General features: G+C 49.2%; 1 protein-coding gene and 1 pseudogene across 3 annotated transcripts; both read left to right on the top strand.

Moving 5' to 3' along the window:
* Positions 1–111: 111 nt before the first annotated feature.
* LOC105471243 (putative trypsin-6) lies at positions 112–3,638 on the top strand (annotated as a pseudogene).
* A 6,174-nt stretch (positions 3,639–9,812) lies between these two features.
* LOC105471244 (serine protease 2) lies at positions 9,813–14,224 on the top strand. 3 transcript variants are annotated; one of them, XM_011723605.2, is made up of 6 exons: positions 9,850–9,952; positions 10,597–10,685; positions 11,708–11,867; positions 12,907–13,160; positions 13,580–13,716; positions 14,021–14,224. In XM_011723605.2, the coding sequence occupies exons 2-6, from the start codon at positions 10,646–10,648 to the stop codon at positions 14,171–14,173; spliced, it is 744 nt and encodes a 247-aa protein (XP_011721907.2). In that variant the 5' UTR covers positions 9,850–9,952; positions 10,597–10,645; the 3' UTR covers positions 14,174–14,224. The 3 variants fall into 3 exon arrangements, with proteins under 3 accessions (XP_011721906.2, XP_011721907.2, XP_024645359.2); XM_024789591.2 differs by having other exon boundaries at positions 9,857–9,952; positions 10,397–10,685; XM_011723604.2 differs by lacking the exon at positions 10,597–10,685 and having other exon boundaries at positions 9,813–9,952.
* The last annotated feature ends 4,899 nt before the right edge of the window (positions 14,225–19,123 follow it).

The raw sequence follows: 19,123 nt of genomic DNA, 5'->3' as shown, positions 1-19,123 counted from the left end.
TTGTTTGTGCTTAGAGGAGTGGTGACCCTCGCCTTACAGACACCTCTTCTCCCGATCCTCGGGAGGTGTAAAGACAGGTCCTCCACCACCAGTCAGGCACACTCTACCACCATGAATCCACTCCTGATCCTTACCTTTGGGAGCTGCTAGTGAGTACCATGCCCTGCCTCAGGCCCCACCCACACCCTTTCCTAGCAGACACATACCCTTCCATTCTTGCCACCTCTTTTCTTTAGACTATGCTCTGATATTCTATTTCCTCCATCTGGCATCTTTACTTCCCAACCTCCTTGGGCTCTTTTTAAGCCTCAATTGTTTCAACTTCTCCCTAATTTCACTCCCACCACTGTCATTCATCCATATCCGAGCTGTAGTTGGAGAAGCTGGGAAGGGAGGCCAGGTGGGGCTGGCCCATGATATGAAGCAGAAGGCTTCAGGCTTGGCTCCAACAGCACCAGAATAGCACCACTATACCTGCTCTTAACCTCGAATGCACCTGGGGAGGTGGAAAAATTACTCATGCCAGAGACTCAGCTCTAGACATTCTAACTTCATTTGTCTGGGGTGCAGCTTGTGTTCCGGGCTTTTAAGCTTCCCAGGTGATTTTTAACTATTCCAGGCATACAGCCAAGGTTAAGAATTGCTGCCCTATTGGCCAATAACAACATCTACCTTTGTTCTGCCGAAGTGAGCCTGGGGCTGCCCTCAACTCTGCCCTGACTGCACAGATCGGAGCTATGGGGAAAGCTGGTCATGGCCAGGTCTACGCAGCCAGGGGGTTTTCCTAGCTTTTCCAAAGTATCCTGACAATGCAGGGCTCAAATAGCCAGGGGAAGTACACAGGTGCTGAACAAAAGAGACAGGCATTCAGTGGGTAAGACAACCACATCCCAACTCCTATCCCACTGGAAGGACTGTGAGGACATTCCTTGCGACCTTACCCTGGTGACCCGAGGAGAGATCTGAGCCCCTTCACAGTACCTAGCTACGTGCCCTAGAGACACAGAGACTTGAAAGACACATCCAGTGATGCTCACCAGGGATGGCAGTGCTCCCTCCCTTGCCTAGCCTCACTGTACTTGTTAAGGTTTTCTAATTAGCAGGAAGCAACCGCAGGCTGGTAGCACCACCCCTAACATGCTACTGACTTGCCTTCTCCCTTCCTGTCTCCACTCCAGTTGCTGCCCCCTTTGACGATGATGACAAGATCATTGGGGGCTACACCTGTGGGAAGAATTCTCTCCCCTACCAGGTGTCCCTGAATTCTGGCTCCCACTTCTGCAGTGGCTCCCTCATTAACAAACAGTGGGTGGTGTCAGCAGATCACTGCTATAAACCATAAGTGTGGGGCCCCTGACTGCAAAGCTCTCAGCCAGGCTGCCTGGGCGAGCTTGGCTTCAGCCCAGGGAAGTACTGAGGCTGGGTAAGATGGAGGGGAGAGGTGGTAGAGAAGAAAACTTGTTGGCAGCAGCTGACTGTCCAGAGCAGAGAGTGAACACAAGACAGGAACTTCTCACACCCAGACAAATCCATGAAACAGCAAGGGTTGTGGTCATAAAAGCAGGCAGGAATGATCTTGGGGTGGTCAGAGCTAGTGGGAAAAGCAGGCAAGTACCTTTTGCTGCGTAGCCACATATTAAAGCCACCTAAGAAAGAGTTTTTAAAAATACTGATGCCTGTGTCCTATCTCAGGGCAATGAGCTCAAAATTTTCAGGAAGAGGGGGTGAATATCAGTGAGTCTTTAACACTCTACCTCTGGTAACTGTAGAGTATATAGACAGAGCTGAGAACTGCTGCCTACACCAAGAACTCTCAAACCTGAGTATGTGTCAGAACCACCTGCAGGCTTGTTAAGGCACAAATCACTGGGTCCCATCCCCAAGGTTCTGATCAGTAGGTGGGGGTAAGGACCAAGAATTTACATTTCTAACAAGTTCCCAGGAGATGCTAATACTATGGCTACCCTTGGATTAGATTACACAGAAGGGTGGTGCTCACCAGGCCAAGAAGGGAGGGAGGAACAGGCACTGTGCACAGTTAGTAAAGGCCTGGGGTGAAGAATGCTGGGAAATCTTAAAGGAGCTCCTTTTGCCCACAGTGATAGTGACTGTGAAGATTGTGGGAAAGAGACTGGGAAGGCTGGTTGAGGAGCAGCCTCTGGTGGGATCCCTTTGCCTCTTCCCCACCTCACTACCACCAAACTCTGAAGCAGAAAGGTCCTGGGTCTCACACATGCACTGACCCACATCCCTCTCCTGCCTATGCAATATGGCCACACACCCCACCCCATGCCTCCAGATCTGTCCATGAGCAGGGAACTTGAGGACCCTGGGGAAGGTGGGATGGGTGCCCCGGCTGTGGGAGAAGGTCTTCACCATGCCTGCCCTGCCCAACAGCCCCATCCAGGTGAGACTGGGAGAGCACAACATCAAAATCCTGCAGGGGACTGGAACAGTTCAACAATGCAGCCAAGACCATCCGCCACCCCAGATACAACTGGAGGACTCTGGACAATGACATCCTGCTGATCAAGCTCTCCAGGCCTGCCATCATCAATGCCTACGTGTCCACCATCTCTTTGCCCACTGCCCCTCCAGCTCCTGGCACTGTGTGCCTCATCTCTGGCTGGGGAAACACTCTGAGCTCTGGCAGTGAGTGAGAACCTTTGTCCTTCTACTTCCCTTCATCCTCACAATTTCCAAAACAAACTATGCCCCTTAACTTGAATCCTCTGGCCTCCAGGCTTAAGACACATTTCTAATGCCCATTACCCCCAGGCTCTGCACTGGGCACCAGAGAGATGCAAAGTATAAAGGATGTGGCTCCTAAAATCAAAAGACAGGACAAATGGAGAACTTGCTATGATCATGTCTTGGGCTCAACAATGATCATTCTGGGAACTAAAAGCCAGAATCCCTTTCCAGGACTTATGTTTTGGAGTCCTCTCCAGGGACAGTGTTCTTCTTTAATGTTCCATCCTAGATTGTCTCCTTCTCTGGCCTGACCCACATTTTGACTTTCTTTGATCTCTTCCTGATCCTCACAGCCGACTACCCAGACGAGCTGCAGTGCCTGGATACTCCTGTGCTGACCCAGGCTAAGCGTAAAGCCTGTTACCTGGGAAAGATTAAGGACAATATGTTTTGCATGGGCTTCCTCGAGGGAGACAAGGATTCTTGCCAGGGGATTTGACCCCTTCCCATGCTGAGGCTCCCACTGATATCCAGGCCCCATCCGGGAAAAAGATTTGAACTCCCAAGGTAGCAGGGCAGAGGATGCTCCCTGCAGTGCCCCCATGGAGAAATGAGGAAGGCTCCCTTGGGCTGCATGCTGTCTATTTAGGAATAACAGAGAATGCAACACCCTGAGAAGGATGTGGAGTCACAGAGCTGGCTGGAAGGGGGTCTTTTAAGATTCAGAGTAAATGTAGCTATATTCCTCCTCCATCTCTCTCTTCATAGAACTTGTCCCTTCTTCTCCCCAGCTTGATGATGGTGGCCCTGTGGCCTGCAACGGAGAGCTCTAAGGTGTTGTCTCCTGGGACAATGACTGTGCCCAGAAGAACAAGCCTGGAGACTACACCAAGGTCTACAACTATGTGGACTGGATTAAAGACATGATAGCTGCCAACAGCTAAACCCCCTGTCCCGCTGCAGTCTCTATACCAGTAAAGTGACCCTGCTCTCACTGTCTGTGTCTGTGCCTGCTCCCTCACACTCCTTCACACTGGAAAGCATCCTCCAATCTCAGATCAGACACAAATGTCCCCCTTAAAGGTTAGCAGAACCCCCAGCTCCCAAAATGTGTTCCATGGTACACTAGATTAGCACATACAAAGAGATGGAATCCAAAAAGCAGCAGCAGCTTCTGAGAAAGGGGGCACTGTTTTCCAGAGAAAAGTGTTTTAGAACGGTGTTCTTTGAGGAGGGGGTATTGATTTTTATTTGGGTTCTCACAATGGTTGGAGCTACTCTGCCTTCAGAACAATCACAGCACAGAAAAATGTGTCAGCATCTTCAAGGCAGCCCAAAAAATCTGACCAACTGAATCTTATTGCTAACATAAAACAATGTCAAATGCTTTTGGTGATGACATGCCTCTCCCAGGAAAGTGTTGGCACCAAGCCCCGGACCAAGCCCTCCCTTCTCATTCACCTGGAAAATCAGACTCAAGTAAATCTCCCTGGCCCCCTAACTCTTCCCTCAATTCCCTAGTTCCAACTCTGTGAGCAGCTAGAGAGATGTCCCGCCTACCATAGCGGGAGCCAGACTGCGACTTGGGAATCAAGCCCAGCTCTGCCCACTTTATTTTCGTCTTCTCTGCCTTTGGCGTAGGACGCCACAGTGAATCCCACAGCTAACACCAGCTCCCCACTCTGACCAGGGAAAGAAACTAGAGAGGGTCAGGATTCACCCATTTGATTAACTGAGGATTGATTCATTTTCATAAAACTTGCTTGCTTTTGACACCATCCAGCCACACTGGCCACACGTTGGCTGACTTGCACCCACTGGACGCAGCAGAGAGAGGCAGGCCCCATGGCACATCTGGCACCTGTCAAAGCCTCCTCCTGGCAATTCTGAGAGGGCCCATGTTGGGTCCATAGCTCATCCAAGCTTGTCACCGAAGATCCAAGGAAGCTTCCATTTGAAATTCCACTTTCACCTTCTATCCCAAGTGGTTATGGACACCCTGGGAGCTGGTACCAAGGGCCAGGAGCAGCCAAGGGAAAAAGACAAGTTCAGAGCTCATTTCCAGTTACAGGGAACACAGCACAGACCTCAAGTGTCCACGGAGCAGAGTGCAAATTGCAGTGATGAGTAGAGTAAAACCTCTATATGGAGCAAAGCATTCCCGGAAAACACAGGGGACCGCAATCCACATGCTGTGGAATACACCACATGCTGTGGAATGAATCAGACACTTGTTTGGTAAACAATAAATGTGTAAGATCAAATACCTTCAGAGGGCCATCTGTGCTCTAGATGTGATTCGTGTGAGGAGACGGCTACCACTCACTATCTTCAGAGGAAAATAGGTCTCAGGGCTTGCACACAATGGACAGATACACACAGGTCACCGAGAAAGTCACTGCATACAAACATCACTTTGTTCAACATGGATTTTGTTTTTCTGGAGTCAAAATGCAGATCCTAGTTCACCTTACAGCCTTGGGTTTGTCTGCTTTTGGAGATATATATCCAGTAGAAAGATACACAGACAAGACACATACATTTTTTCCCTTTCTTACCATAATGTCAATGCCTCGTCTGAATATCATCATCACTCAAGAGTCAAGGGAAGAACGAAACGCTTCATATAAACAGGGCTGGGCAGGGAGTGTTAGTTTCCACTGTTTTCTGTCTCCATTGAGATCATTCCTAACAAAACCCAACTGGCTACCTGAAGCCAAGAGACAGACATAAGGATCCCAGGGGCCTTCCAGACGGCTGCTTCCACCTCCTACCTGGGCCATTTTACACAGAAAATTGAGTCACTCCACTCAGAAGGGTTGCCAGCAGAAACAGGGCATGAAAATCACAGACAACCATGGGATTTCTTCCACGTGGTCAGTGTAAAATAAACCACTACCACCACCAAAAACACAAAACAAGCAAAAAAAAGAAAAAAAAAGTGCTTATTCAAAAAAAAAGACAAAATACTGTGTAGAGCCAGGCCATGGGGTTGCCTTTTCTCAGGCCACACAGCTTTCCCAGTCCATTTGCTCACATGGAAACGTGAGATGTGAAGGTCTCCAGAGCGTGTGCTCGGGATCGAGGCTGGTGCTGTTCACCTGTGGGTCCAGACCAAAGGGCAAAGAGGCAGAAAGCTGCAACTCTGTCCACCGCCACGGCTTAGGACCTCCTTCTCACAGAGGCTATGAAGAGCCCCCACCTCAGGCTTCACACAAAACATCTCCCTCTGGCTGAACACCAGCCAGGCTGGAGTGCCATGGCATGATCTCTGCTCACTACAACCTCCGCCTTCTGAGTTCAAGTGATTCAGCCTCCCAAGTACCTGGGATTACAGGCACCCGCCACCATGACCAGCTATTTTTTTTTTTTTTTGGTATTTTTTTGTATTTTTAGTAGAGACAGGGTTTCACCATGTTGGCCAGGCTGGTTTTGAACTCCTGACCTCAAGTGATCCAAAGTGTTGGGATTGCAGGTGTGAGCCACCACTTCTGGCACAGGCCCCATTTTTAAAAAAATAATTTCAACTTTTATTTTAGATTCAGGGGCTACATGTGCAGGTTTGTTACATGAATATATTGTGTGATGCTGAGGTTTGGGGCACAAATGATATCATCACTCAGGCAGTGAGCGTAGCACCCAATAGGTAGTTTTTCACCCTTTCCACCTCCTTCTCTCTTCCCTCTACCAGATGTATTGTCTACTGTTCCCGTCTTTATATCTATGTGTATCCAATTCTCAGCTCAAACTCATACATGAGAATGTGGTTTTTGGCTCTCCGTTCCTATGTTAATTTGCTTAGGATTATGGTCTCCAGCTCCATCCATGTTGCTTCAAAGGACAAGATTTCATTCTTTTCATGGCTGCATAGTATTCTATGGTATATATGTACCATATTTCTTTTATCCAGTCTACCGCTGATGGAGACCTAGCTTCATTCCATGGATTTGCTACTGAGAATAGTGCTATGATGGACATGTAAGAGCATGTGTGTTTTTGGCAGAGCAATTATTTTCCTGTGGGTAAATGCCCAGTCAGGGAATTGCTGGGTGGAATGTTAGTTCTGTTTTAAATTATTTCAGAAATCTCCAAACTGCTTTCTGCATTAATTTTTCCATGAACAAATTTACACTCGGCCCAACAGTGTATTAGCATTGCCTTTCCTCTGCAGCCTCACCAGCATCTTCTACTTTTTTAACATTTTAATAAAAGCCACTTGGCTGCCAGGCCCTTTCAAGGCCAATGTGGGGAAGAGTCACAAACATCCCTTTTCCTGAAGAGAATTCTTGCCTGACCACTTGTAGAGTTCTTGAATTCATCTGTCTTTCATTGTTTGGTTTTCAAACAAAAACCAAAGGTAAAGTAGTGTGACCTTCCACACCTGAACCAGTTTGCAGCCACCAGAGCCTGCTGGGAAGGGGCCAGTCAAGCATTCATTGATCTTGTCACCTGGAATCTGAGAGATCAACAAGCCCCATAGCAACCGACCATACAACTGCCCATCAGCGCCCATCCTTTCATGGGATTAGCTCAATTCTGGCTCTGCAGACACTGGCAGCCACAGGTGACAAATCCTGGGTCTCTGTGGGCTTCCCTCATCACCCAGGGCCACAATGGGCTGCCTGTCCTAGGCAGAGACACAGCAGCATTCTCCTAAACTGAAATTAAGCATAAATTCCCTTCACCAATAATCCTCTGAGGGCACAGTCCCTGCCTCCTTCCTTGGAGATTTTAAAACACTCATCTCTCTGACCAAACAGGTAGGTGAGATCTGAGTTTAAACAGGGGAAATCGGGATGAAATGGGGTATCAGGAATGAATCCCAAGTGTTTTTGTGTGGGAACAGGCATCCACATTCCGACCTGTATCTGGAGGTGGAGAAAAATGCAGGACAGGAGAAGAGAAAAAATGGGGACAAAGTGGCTGAGAGTCCTTGAAAGCTTCTCTTCTGGTTCTTTCCGGCTCTGGTTGCTGTGCCAAGGTCTTGGGTGCAGGCAGGGCCAGTTCTGGCTGGGAGCTGCTGCTCTGGGAGATGGGAGAGTCACTTCACCTCCAGAAAGCTCATTTGATCATCTGTAAAATGATCATTTCATCATCTCTAAAATGTAAAATCCCAAGGTGATTGTGATGATAAAATGAAAAAAATTCTTAACTTATATGAGTTACATGCTGTATAGTAAGTTACATGATATATAGTAAGCACACAGAAATGATTCACTGTTACCATAATTGAAGGACAGTGGTTTGGTGGGCTAAGCACTAAACACAAGACAGAAAGATGTCTTAGAGAAGTAAACAAAAAAATCTATAGTTCAGAATGAACAGTACGAAGAATGACATGTCCTCCAAATGGAGCTTGGGCAGCTAGATCTGAACCTGTCCTACACACCCGAGTGTACAGTATGAGGTAACAGTCTCCACCTACAGCTATGTTCTCTGCCTGTAGAGTCATTGCTTTTTGAAGAAAGATGACCTCAGACTATACTGTGATCATTTAAGGAAGAGCACAAAATACTGGAGAAGGCTTGTCTTCAAGCTCTAGATACAGAAATCCTCATATTCTTGGGTGTTCCCTATCAAACAGAGCATCAGAGACAGAAGCACTGATCCAAAAATCCCCTTTTCTAAACAAATTTTCCATCTTCTACCAAGGTTCACCTCCCTGTTTAGTGCACACTGGTGTCGACAGTTGCTAGAGCAAGAGTCTCTCCTTATCCTCTAAGGCAAGGTTCTGTGAAGACCCTATGACAAGGGGACAAAATGAAACAACATGTTTAGAGACAACACAGGAAAAACTCATATTATCAATGCTCCAAAACCTGGTTACCTCAGGCTTGGCCAGTTATTCATGAGCAGAGAGGTGTGTCATCTACATGGCAGTCATGGCCTGAATGGGTCTGGAACTGTGGCAAGGTAAGGCTCTGAGAGCAGCTGCCAGGAGAAAGATGAATTCAATCATCTATTTCTACCAGGAAGAAAAGCACCAGGAAGGAATCAGACATACAGATTGTCCTCTGGGGACCTGTGCCTTGATCCTCAATAAATCTCCTTTTAGATGCCACCTGCAGCAATTCCCACATTTCACAACGCTCTCCATGACTTCCGTTGGCCTTATGGTCAGCTCTGCCAAGATCTGTATTCTTGGGCAAGACAGAATCCTTCTCAATCTTATTGTTTTCCTCTATAAATGGAAATAATTCTGCTCTGCACAAATCACAATTAGCATGTTTGTGGAAAGTTAAATGTGAAACTCAGCATAAATGAAGAGTAATGTACCACTGTTGCTTATGTGAAAACTCTTGTAAAGTAGTCAGGCACCGTGCACCATCTAAGTATAGCAGTGTTAGGTATGAGCCCATCAGTGATTAGAGGGGGTACAGGGTGGAGAGGGGTTCTCTGAGCAGTAGGTCTCCTGGCTGTGGGGAAGCTGGCTCGGCGGCCATGCCAGGAGCTAAACCCAGAGGTTCTCTGTGTGTCCGGTCAACTCCAAGGGCCCCATTTTGGCATTTTTTTCCAATTCTGTCTGGTTTCCATTTGGTTCCTCCCTCTAGCCACTGGCCATGTCCAATTTCACCACCAAATTTCTGAGCTTTTCTCATTTTCTTCGCCGTCTCCAGAACATACCTTTTTCCTTTACCTTTCAAATTCAAACTTGAACTCCGCTCACTCCCGCCCATCACCAACCTGAGCTCAGAGTTACTGAGAAGGGAAAGCACCCTCATAAGGAAGCTCCTCCTTTCATCATTAGACCTGAGCACAGACAGCATCTCCATCTCCACATGCTCTGGCCATGTTATGCCTCAGTCAATTGCACAACTATGTCTTAGTAGCCTTGGTAGGGCCCAAATCAGGATATTCTTTGAGAAGATTCACTTTGTACTGAGCCCAGTATAATCTCACTGCATCTAAAATAGAGAATTCTAGACCCACCCCTCCACATCTTCGTTACTGAATCCAATATGTGACCCATTTACCATGTGCTTAAATCTCTACCTACTGCTGATTCTCAGATCAGAACATAAACCAGATTTACCATGGTCCAAACTCTGACATCTGATCAGGGGCATGTCATTCTGGTTCAGACTGTCAGCCCTGAGAGGGTGGGTCAGTTTGCATCACCCTGAGTGCAGGTTGCCAGAGCAACCGTGAGGCTGCATAAAAAGAACCTATGACAGGATGCACATGAGAGAGACAAATGTCTTCATATTGAAGAAGGGGAGGAGTGCGCCACTGGTTTTCCATCCTCCAGATGCACTGAGTAAGCTCCTAACTAACCTGTGCCCCCACCTTCATTGAAACACTTCCCATCCTTAAGCCTTGGTAGGAAGGAGAGCCATCTGGAAGCCCAGAATCCTATGGAATGCTGAGTCTCCCTTCTTCTTACCCCTTAGTGTTGGAATTCTCTTTCCCCAAAGCCTTGGATTTGACCTTCCCGCACACTGACTGGAGAGAAGCATCTTCATATTCACAGAATGAGCCTTAAATAAGACTTTGCTCCTATAATGGCGGCCCCAAGACACTGAAAAGCCAAGTTTGTTACCAACGCTTGCCCTTCCTTAAGTACATTAAATACATTCCCAATAGTTAAAAGGATTTCTAAACAGCCAGGTCATTCTCTGTCCTTCTAACCCTCTTTTCCTCAGCCTAAGAAAGCCCAGCTGTGTGATCCAGGGCTTCGCTTTCCCTGTCTTCCCCATCCCAGCATTCTTCCAGGAAATAGCCGGTCTCCCTCTCTGCTCTCAGATGACAAGTTTCCTTATTACCTGTGAATCACAAACCCACAGAGTGGCCAAACATAGCCGAGCTGATGCAAGACCCTGGGAAGGGGAAAGCTGCAGGTGTGTTTGTGTTGGGAGGAGCAGTGACCCTCACCTCACAGACACTTCCTCTCCTGATCCTCAGGAGGTATAAAGACGGGTCCTCCACCACCAGTCAGGCACACTCTACCACCATGAATCCACTCCTGATCCTTGCCTTTGTGGGAGTTGCTGGTAAGTTTCATGCCCTGCCTCAGACCCCAACCACCCCTTTCCTGGCAGATGCATGGCCTTCCATTCTTGCCGCCTCTCCTCTTTCGACTGTGCTCTGATGTTCTATTTCCTCCATCTGGCATCTCTACTTCCCATCCTCCTTGGGCTTTTTTTAAGATTCACCTGTTTCACCTTCTCCCTGATTTCACTCCCAGAACTATCATTCATCCATATACGAGCTGTGGTTGGAGAACCTGGGAAGGGAGACCAGGTGGGCCTGGCCCACAAAATGAAGCAGCGGGCTTCAGGCTTGGCTCCCACAGCACCAGAACACCTCCACTATAGCTGCTCTTAACCTCGAATGCACCTGGGGAGGTGGAAAAATTACTCGTGCCAGAGACTCAACTCTAGAAATTCTCACTTCATTTGTCTGGGGTGCAGCCTGTGTTCTGGGCTTTTAAGCTTCCCAGGTGATTTTTAACATTTCTAGGCATGCAGCCAAGGTTAAGAATTGCTGTTCTTTTGGACAATAATAACGTCTACATTTGTTCTGCCGAAGTGAGCCAGGGGCTGCCCTCAACTCTGCCCTCACTACACAGATCTGAGCTGAGGGGGAAGCTGGTCATGGCCAGGTCTACACAGCCAGGGGTTTTCCTAGCTTGGCTAAAGTATCCTGACCATCCAGGGCTTAAACGGCCAGGTGGAGTACACAGGTGGTGAATGAAAGAGAGAAGCACTCAGTGGGTGAGACAGACACATCCCAACTCCTACCCCACTGGAAGCATTGTGAGGACATTCATTGTGACCTCAGCCTGGTGACCCTAGGAGACATCTGAGCCCCCACCGGATACCTCGCTACATGCTCTGCAGATACAGAGACTTGGGAGCCACATCCAGTGATGCTCACCAGGGGTGGCAGCGCTCCCTCCCTTGCCTAGCCTCACTGTGCTTGTTAACGATTTCCAATTCGCAGAATGCAACTGCAGAGTGGGGGCGCCACCCCTAACATGCTACTGACTTCTCCCTTCCCATCTCCACTCCAGTTGCTGCCCCCTTTGACGATGATGACAAGATCGTTGGGGGCTACACCTGTGAAGAGAATTCTGTCCCCTACCAGGTGTCTCTGAATTCTGGCTACCACTTCTGTGGTGGCTCCCTCATAAGCGAACAGTGGGTGGTGTCAGCAGGTCACTGCTACAAGACGTAAGTGTGGGGCCCCTGACGGCAAAGCTCCAAGCCAGGCTGCCTGGTGGAGCATGGCTTCAGCCCAGAGAAATACTGAGGTTGGGTAAGATGGAGGGGAGAGGTGGTGGAGAAGAAAACTTGTTGGCAGCAGCTGACTCTCCAGAGCAGAGAGTGAACACAAGACAAGAACCTCCCACACCCAGGCAAATCCATGAAACAGCAAGGGTTGTGGTCATAAAAGCAGGCAGGGATGATCTTGAGGTGGTCAGAGCTAGTGAGAAAAGCAGGCAAGTACCTTTTGCTGGTTAGCTATACATTAAAGCCACCTAAGAAAGGGTTTTTAAAAATACTAATGCCTGTGTCCTATCTCAGGGCAATTAACTCAAAATTTTCAGGAAGAGGGGGTGAATATCAGTGAGTATTTCACACTCTACCTCTGGTAGCTGTAGAGTGTATAGACAGAGCTGAGAACTGCTGCCTACACCAAGAACTCTCAAACCTGAGTATGCGTCAGAACCACCTGCAGGCTTGTTAAGGCACAAATCACTGGGTCCCATCCCCAAGGTTCTGATCAGTACGTGGGGGTAAGGACAAGAATTTACATTTCTAACAAGTTTCCAGGAGATGCTAATGCTATGGCTACCCTTGGATTCGATTACACAGAAGGGTGGTGTTCACCAGGCCAAGAAGGGAGGGAGGAACAGATGCTGTGTGCAGTTAGCAAAGATCTGGGGTGAAGAATGCTGGGAAAACTACAAGGAGCTCCATGTGCCCACAATGCTAGTGACTGTGGAGATTGTGGGAAAGAGACTGGGAAGGCTGGTTGAGGAGCAGCCTCCGGTGGGATCACTTTGACTCTTCCCCACCCAACTACCACCAACCTCTGAAGCAGAAAGGTGCTGGGTGTCACACCTGCACTGACCCACGTCCCTCTACTGCCCATGTGATATGGCTACACAGCCCACCTGATCCCTCCAGAGCTGTTCATGAGCTTAAGGACCCTGGGGAAGGTGGGATGGGTGCCCAGGCTGTTTTCACCATCCCTCCTGTCCATCAGCCGCATCCAGGTGAGACTGGGAGAGCACAACATCGAAGTCCTGGAGGGGACTGAGCAGTTCATCAATGCAGCCAAGATCATCCGCCACCCAGATTACGACAGGAAAACTCTGAACAATGACATCCTGCTGATCAAGCTCTCCTCACCTGCCGTCATCAATGCCCGTGTGTCCACCATCTCTCTGCCCACCGCCCCTCCAGCTGCTGGCGCCGAGGCCCTCATCTCTGGCTGGGGCAACACTCTGAGCTCTGGCGGTGAGTGGCACCCTTTGTCCTTCTACTTCCCTTCATCCTCACAATTTCCAGAACAAACAATGCCCCTTAACTTAAAACCTCTGGCCTCCAGGCTTAAGACATATTTCTTGTGTCCATTACACACAGGCTCTGGACTGGACATCAGAGAGATGCAAAGTCTCTAAGACCTAGCTTCTAAAATCAAAAGACAGGACAAATGGAGAACTTGCTATAATCACGTCTTGGGAGGGGTTGAACAATGATCATTCTGGGAACTAAAAGCCAGAGTCCCTTGCCAGGACTTATGTTTTGGAGTCCTCTCCAGGAGCAGTGTTCCTCTTCAATGTTCCATCCTAGATTATTGTCTCCTTGGGTCTTGGGTCAGAAATGTGGCCTGACCCACATTTCTACTTTCTCTGATCGCCTCCTGATCCTCACAGCCGACTACCCAGATGAGCTGCAGTGCCTGGACGCGCCTGTGCTGTCCCAGGCTGAGTGTGAAGCCTCCTACCCTGGAAAGATTACCAGCAACATGTTCTGTGTGGGCTTCCTTGAAGGAGGCAAGGATTCCTGCCAGGTGATTTGAACAACCCTCCCCATGCTGAGGCTCCCACTGATCCCCAGGCCCCACCCGGGAAAAATATTTGAACTCCCAAGGTGGTGGGGCTGAGGAGGCTCCCTGCAGTGCCCCCATGGAGAAGTGAGGAAGGCTCCCTTAGGCTGCCTATTGTCTGCTTAGGAAGAACAGAGAATGGGCCACTGTGAGAAGGACATGGAGCCACAGAGCTGGCTGGAAATGGATCTTTTAAGGTTCAGAGTAAATGTAGCTATTTTCCTCCTCTATTTCTCTCTTCATACAACTTCTCCCTTCTTCTCCCCAGGGTGACTCTGGTGGCCCTGTGGTCTCCAATGGACAGCTCCAAGGAATTGTCTCCTGGGGCTATGGCTGTGCCCAGAAGAATAGGCCTGGAGTCTACACCAAGGTCTACAACTATGTGGACTGGATTAGGGACACCATAGCTGCCAACAGCTAAAGCCCCCAGTCCCTCTGCAATCTCTGTACCAATAAAATGACCCTGCTCTCACTTTGTCTGTGCCTGCTGCCTCACACTCCTTCACACTGGAAAGCAACCTCCAATCTCAGGCCAGACAGGGCTGTCCCCCTTAAATGTAAGCAGAGCCCCCAGCTCCCAAAATGTGTTCCATCCTACACTAGATTAGCACATATAAAGAGATGGAATCCAAAAATCAGAAGAATCTCGGGAGAAAGGGGGACGCTGTTCCAGATAAAAGTGAGTTTCAGAACGGTGGTCTTTGGCAGGCGGTATTGATTTTTATTTGGGTTCTCACACTGGTTGGAGCTACTCCGCCTTCAGAACAATCACAGCACAAAAAATGTGTCAGCACTTTTGAAGGAGCCCAAAAAATCTGACCAGTTGAATCTTATTGCTAACATACAACAATAATGACAAATGCTGTTGGTGATGATGTGACTCTCCCAGGAATGTGTTGGCACCAATCCCTCCCTTCTCATTCACCTGGAAAATCAGACTCAAGCGAATCTCCCTGGCCCCCTAACTCTTCCCTCAACTCCCTAGTTCCACCTCTGTGAGCAGCTAGAGAGACGTCTCGCCTACCATAGCGGGAGCCAGACTGCGACTTGGGAATCAAGCCCAGCTCTGCATGCTTTATTTTCGTCTTCTTTGCCTTTGGGGTAGGACTCCACAGTGAATTCCACAGCTAACACCAGCTCCCCACTCCGACCAGGGAAAGAAACTGGAGAGGGTCAGGATTCACCCATTTGGTCAATTAACTGAGGAAGGATTCATTTTCATAAAACTTGCTCACCTTTGAGACACTTCAAGGGAGTTATTTGGGACTCCTTAAAAAAGATGTAAGGAAAGACATCTGAGGGCTGTGACACCATCCAGCCATTCTGACCACATGTTGGCTGACTTGCACCCACTGGACACAGCAGAGGGAGGCAGGCTCCGTGGCACCTGTGGTACCGGCCAAAGCCTCCTCCTGGCAATTCTGAGAGGGCCCATGTTGGGGCTGTAGCTCATCCAAGCTTGTCACCAAAGATCCAAGCAAGCTTCTCTTTGAAATTCCACCTTCACCTTCTGTCCCAAGTGGTTGTGGACACTCCTGGAAGCTGGTACCAAGGGCCAGGAGCAGCCAAGGGAGACAGACAAGTTCAGAGCACATTTCCTGTTACAGGGAACACAGCACAGGCCTCCAATGCATTTTTAGTAGAGACAGGGTTTCGCCATGTTGGCCAGGCTGGTTTTGAACTCCTGACCTCAAGTGATCTAAAGTGCTGGGATTACAGGTGTGAGCTACCACTCCTGACCCAGGCTCCATTTTTAAAAAATAATTTCAACTTTTATTTTACATTTAGGGGCTACATGTTCAGGTTTGTTACATGGGTATATTCTGTGATGCTGAGGTTTGGGGCACAAATGATCTCATCACTCAGGCAGTGAGCATAGTACCCGATAGGTAGTTTTTCAGCCCTTTCCACCCTCCTTCTCTCTTCCCTCTACCAGTTGTATTGTCTACTGTTCCTATCTTTATATCCATGTGCCAATGCTCAGCTCCCGCTTAAACATGAGAACATGATATTTGGTTTTCCATTCCTATGTTAATTTGCTTAGGATTATGGTCTCCAGCTCCACCTATGTTGCTGCAAAGGACATGTTTTCATTCTTTTCTTGGCTGTATAGTATTCCATGGTGTATATGTACCACATTTCCTTTATCCAGTCTACCTCTGATGGACACCTAGGTTCATTCCACGACTTTGCTACTGAGAATAGTGCTGTGATGGACATGTAAGAGCATGTGTCTTTTTGGCAGACCAATTATATTCCTTTGGGTAAATGCCCAGTAAAGGAATTGCTGGGTGGAATCATAGTTCTGATTTAAATGATTTCAGGAATCTCCAAACTGCTTTCTGCATTAATTTTTTTCCATGAACTAATTTATACGCTGGCCAACAGTGTACGAGCGTTCCCTTTCCTCTGCAGCCTCACCAGCATCTTCTATTTTTTGGACATTTTAATAATAGCCATTCTGCAGCCAAGCTTTTGAATGCCAGTGCAGGGAAGGGCCACAAACATCCCTTTTCCCGAAAAGAATTCTTGCCTGAACACTGGTAGAATTCTTGTTTTCATTTGTCTTTCGTTGTTTGTTTTTCAAAGAAAAACCAAAGGTAAAGGAGTATGACATTCCACACCTGAACCAGTTTGTAGCCCCCAGAGCCTGCTGGGAAGGGGCCAGTCAAGCATTCATTGATCTTATCACCTGGAATTTGAGAGATCAACAAGCCCCATAGCAACCGATCATACAACTGCCCATCAGCGCCCATCCTTTCATGGGATTAGCTCAATTCTGGCTCTGCAGACACTGGCAGCCACAGGTGACAAATCCTGGGTCCCTGTGGGCTTCCCTTCTCACCCAGGGCCACAATGGGCTGCCTGTCCTAGGCAGAGACACAGCAGCATTCTCCTAAACTGAAATTAAGCATAAATTCCCTTCACCAATAATCCTCTGAGGGCACAGTCCCTGCCTCCTTCCTCGGGGATTTTAAAACACACCTCTCTCTGACCAAACAGGTAGGTGAGATCTGACTTTAAAGAGGGGAAAATCGGGATGAATTGGGGTATCAGGAATGAATCCCAAGTGTTTTTGTGTGGGGACAGGCATCCACATCCCGAACTGTACCTGGAGATGGAGAAAAATGCAGGACAGGAGAAGAGAAAAAATGGGGACAAAATGGCTGAAAGTCATTGAAAGCTTCTCTTCTGGTTCTTTCTGTCCCTGGTTGCTTTGCCAAGGTCTTGGGTGCAGACAGGGCCGTCTCTGGCTGGGAGCTGTTGCTCTAGGGGTTGGGAGAGTCCTGCTCATTCACAGTGCTCAGCAGCAGGGACCGGGGGCCGTGGCCAGTGTGGATGCCCAGACTCTCAAGCTTGCTCCTTGCAGGGCTGGCAGGGACCTTCCTCCTTGTCACCAGGAGACTGCACAGGCCAACTGTCATGGATGTCCAGGGGGCCATCCAGGGCATCACTGATGAGCATGTTGAATGCTTTGAGGCCATCGTCATGTTGGCCCCAGTTGCACACACAGTATCTTCTCTTTGCTTGGGGGTAAGGGGGCGGGGAGGGGAGGGGATACTCTGTCATGCTCAGAGCTCTAATCATTCAGCAGCTCCTCCGTATATTCTAAATCCTTGCACAGGAAGGCTCCTCAGTCCAGCTCCCCCAGGCAGGCCACAGAGACACTGGGCTCCGTTCCCAGGACTTTGGTGGCTGCTGGGTCAGCTGGTGTCAGAGGCCCCAGGGTCAGCAATGCGTGGGGGTCTCGTGCTGCTTCTGCTGGACTCAGACTAGGGGCTGCTCTGTGCCTCTGGGAGTCCCAGGGGCACTGCCACCTTAAGGGCTACATGCCATAGCTGGAAGTCACTCTATGGTTGGGGAAGAGTTGGAGGTCGGGAAACCAATCCCTCATGACAAGGTAGTAAATAGTTTGGCACAAAACTGAAGATAAAATGGCAGTGCTGAGTAATCCTGGGCTTCCTACCGGTGATGGGGTTGATTTCTTGTTGCCACTGCCTGGCCTGAAGGCAGCGCTTGGCTCAGCAGTGGCAGCAGATGAAGCAGCAGCTCAGGAGGATGATGATGGTGGTCCACACCAGCCAGAGCCACAGCAGTGTCTTGTGTCACAGGTGTAGCTTGGATTGTTGGTATCACATAGGCTTATCCCACAGGGGTTCACCCCTGGCTGACAGGGGCCGGGCAGCACCTGGAGGACCAGGAACACCACCCACCCCCACCACACACACACCACCCGGAGCGTCTCCTCTGCAAGCCCCTCCTGCTCCTGCTCCTCCATCAGAGCACTGCCACCTCCTTCTCCTTCTCCTTCCTCTCCTCCTCTACCCTCCACAACAGTGGTCTTAAAGAGGTTTCTCGGCCTTGGCACTTCTGTGGGCTCCCAATGTGCTGATGTGTGACACGCTGGCATGCTTGGCAAGACCTCACTGCCACCTTTGACTACACAGGGTCCTCTCTGTACCCAGAGCAAACATATGCAGAGAAACCCCAGCACTGACCGCCTCAGCTTCCTCGGAGGCCCCTCTCCACATGTGCTCCTGCTAACCCAGTCTGTACTCCCCACAAGCCGATGTCCTGCTTGGAGATGATCCTGCTGGCCCTGTTGCCCAACAACTGGCTCGTGTGTCTGGAAGGGAGAAGATAAATCCCTGGGTCTCCATCCCTTGTGCTTTTGAGAAGTCTGCCTTTTATTCCTCCACAGAATAATACCAACATGTTTACACTATTCCTATGTGTAGACATTTTCCCATTTAGTTTTCTCTCCCCTCCAGAGTTATTAATCCAGCGGTACAGATAAGAAAACAGGTTCAAAGAGGCTTATTAGTTTACCCACGTCCCACGCCCAGCAGATGGTAGGTCTGGGGTTGACTCCTCATTTGCCTAGCTTCAAAGCCCACGCTCTCTGTGCCCCACCTCACATCCCGCTACGACTGTGGTCTGAGGTGATGACAAGTCCATCAGCGCTGGCCTCTGATGTTTCTCCAGTCCCCCGTCACTATCACCCATTCCCTGCCTCCCTGCACCTCCTGAGGGGCTCCTCCCAATTGTCCCCTTCCATGCAGCAAGATGACTGCTCTCAGAGAGCTCCTGGTTATGGCCTTGCTCCCTAGCCTCCCACAGTGAACAAACTAGAATCCAAGCTCCCTCGGGAAATTTAGGGTTCTCCTGGCACAACCCCTGCCCCCTCTCCCAGTCTCAGGTCTCTTCACTGCTCTCCTCCCCTGTCCCCTCCCCTCCTCAGAAGCCCTGGTGGCCCATCCAATAAGCCATGTGCCTCCGGCCTCTGTCTTTGGGCACTATGGCACCCTCAGACTGGAGGCCCTTCCCAACCTCCCCTTCATCCTTTTCAGAAAAGTCTTCCTGATTCTTC

Source organism: Macaca nemestrina, chromosome 4, assembly GCF_043159975.1.
Source record: "Macaca nemestrina isolate mMacNem1 chromosome 4, mMacNem.hap1, whole genome shotgun sequence".
In the NCBI taxonomy this organism is placed as follows: domain Eukaryota; kingdom Metazoa; phylum Chordata; class Mammalia; order Primates; family Cercopithecidae; genus Macaca; species Macaca nemestrina.
The sequence above is the reverse complement of the archived record's forward strand: the minus strand, read 5'-3'. Positions and strand labels throughout refer to the sequence as shown.

Coding starts and splice junctions, on each gene's coding strand:
- LOC105471244 (XM_024789591.2), top strand. CDS start 10,502: ATGCAAGACCCTGGGAAGGGGAAAGCTGCAGGTGTGTTTGTGTTGGGA. Junction 10,686..11,707: donor TGCCTTTGTGGGAGTTGCTG/GTAAGTTTCATG, acceptor TCTCCACTCCAG/TTGCTGCCCCCTTTGACGAT. Junction 13,717..14,020: donor GAGGCAAGGATTCCTGCCAG/GTGATTTGAACA, acceptor TCTTCTCCCCAG/GGTGACTCTGGTGGCCCTGT.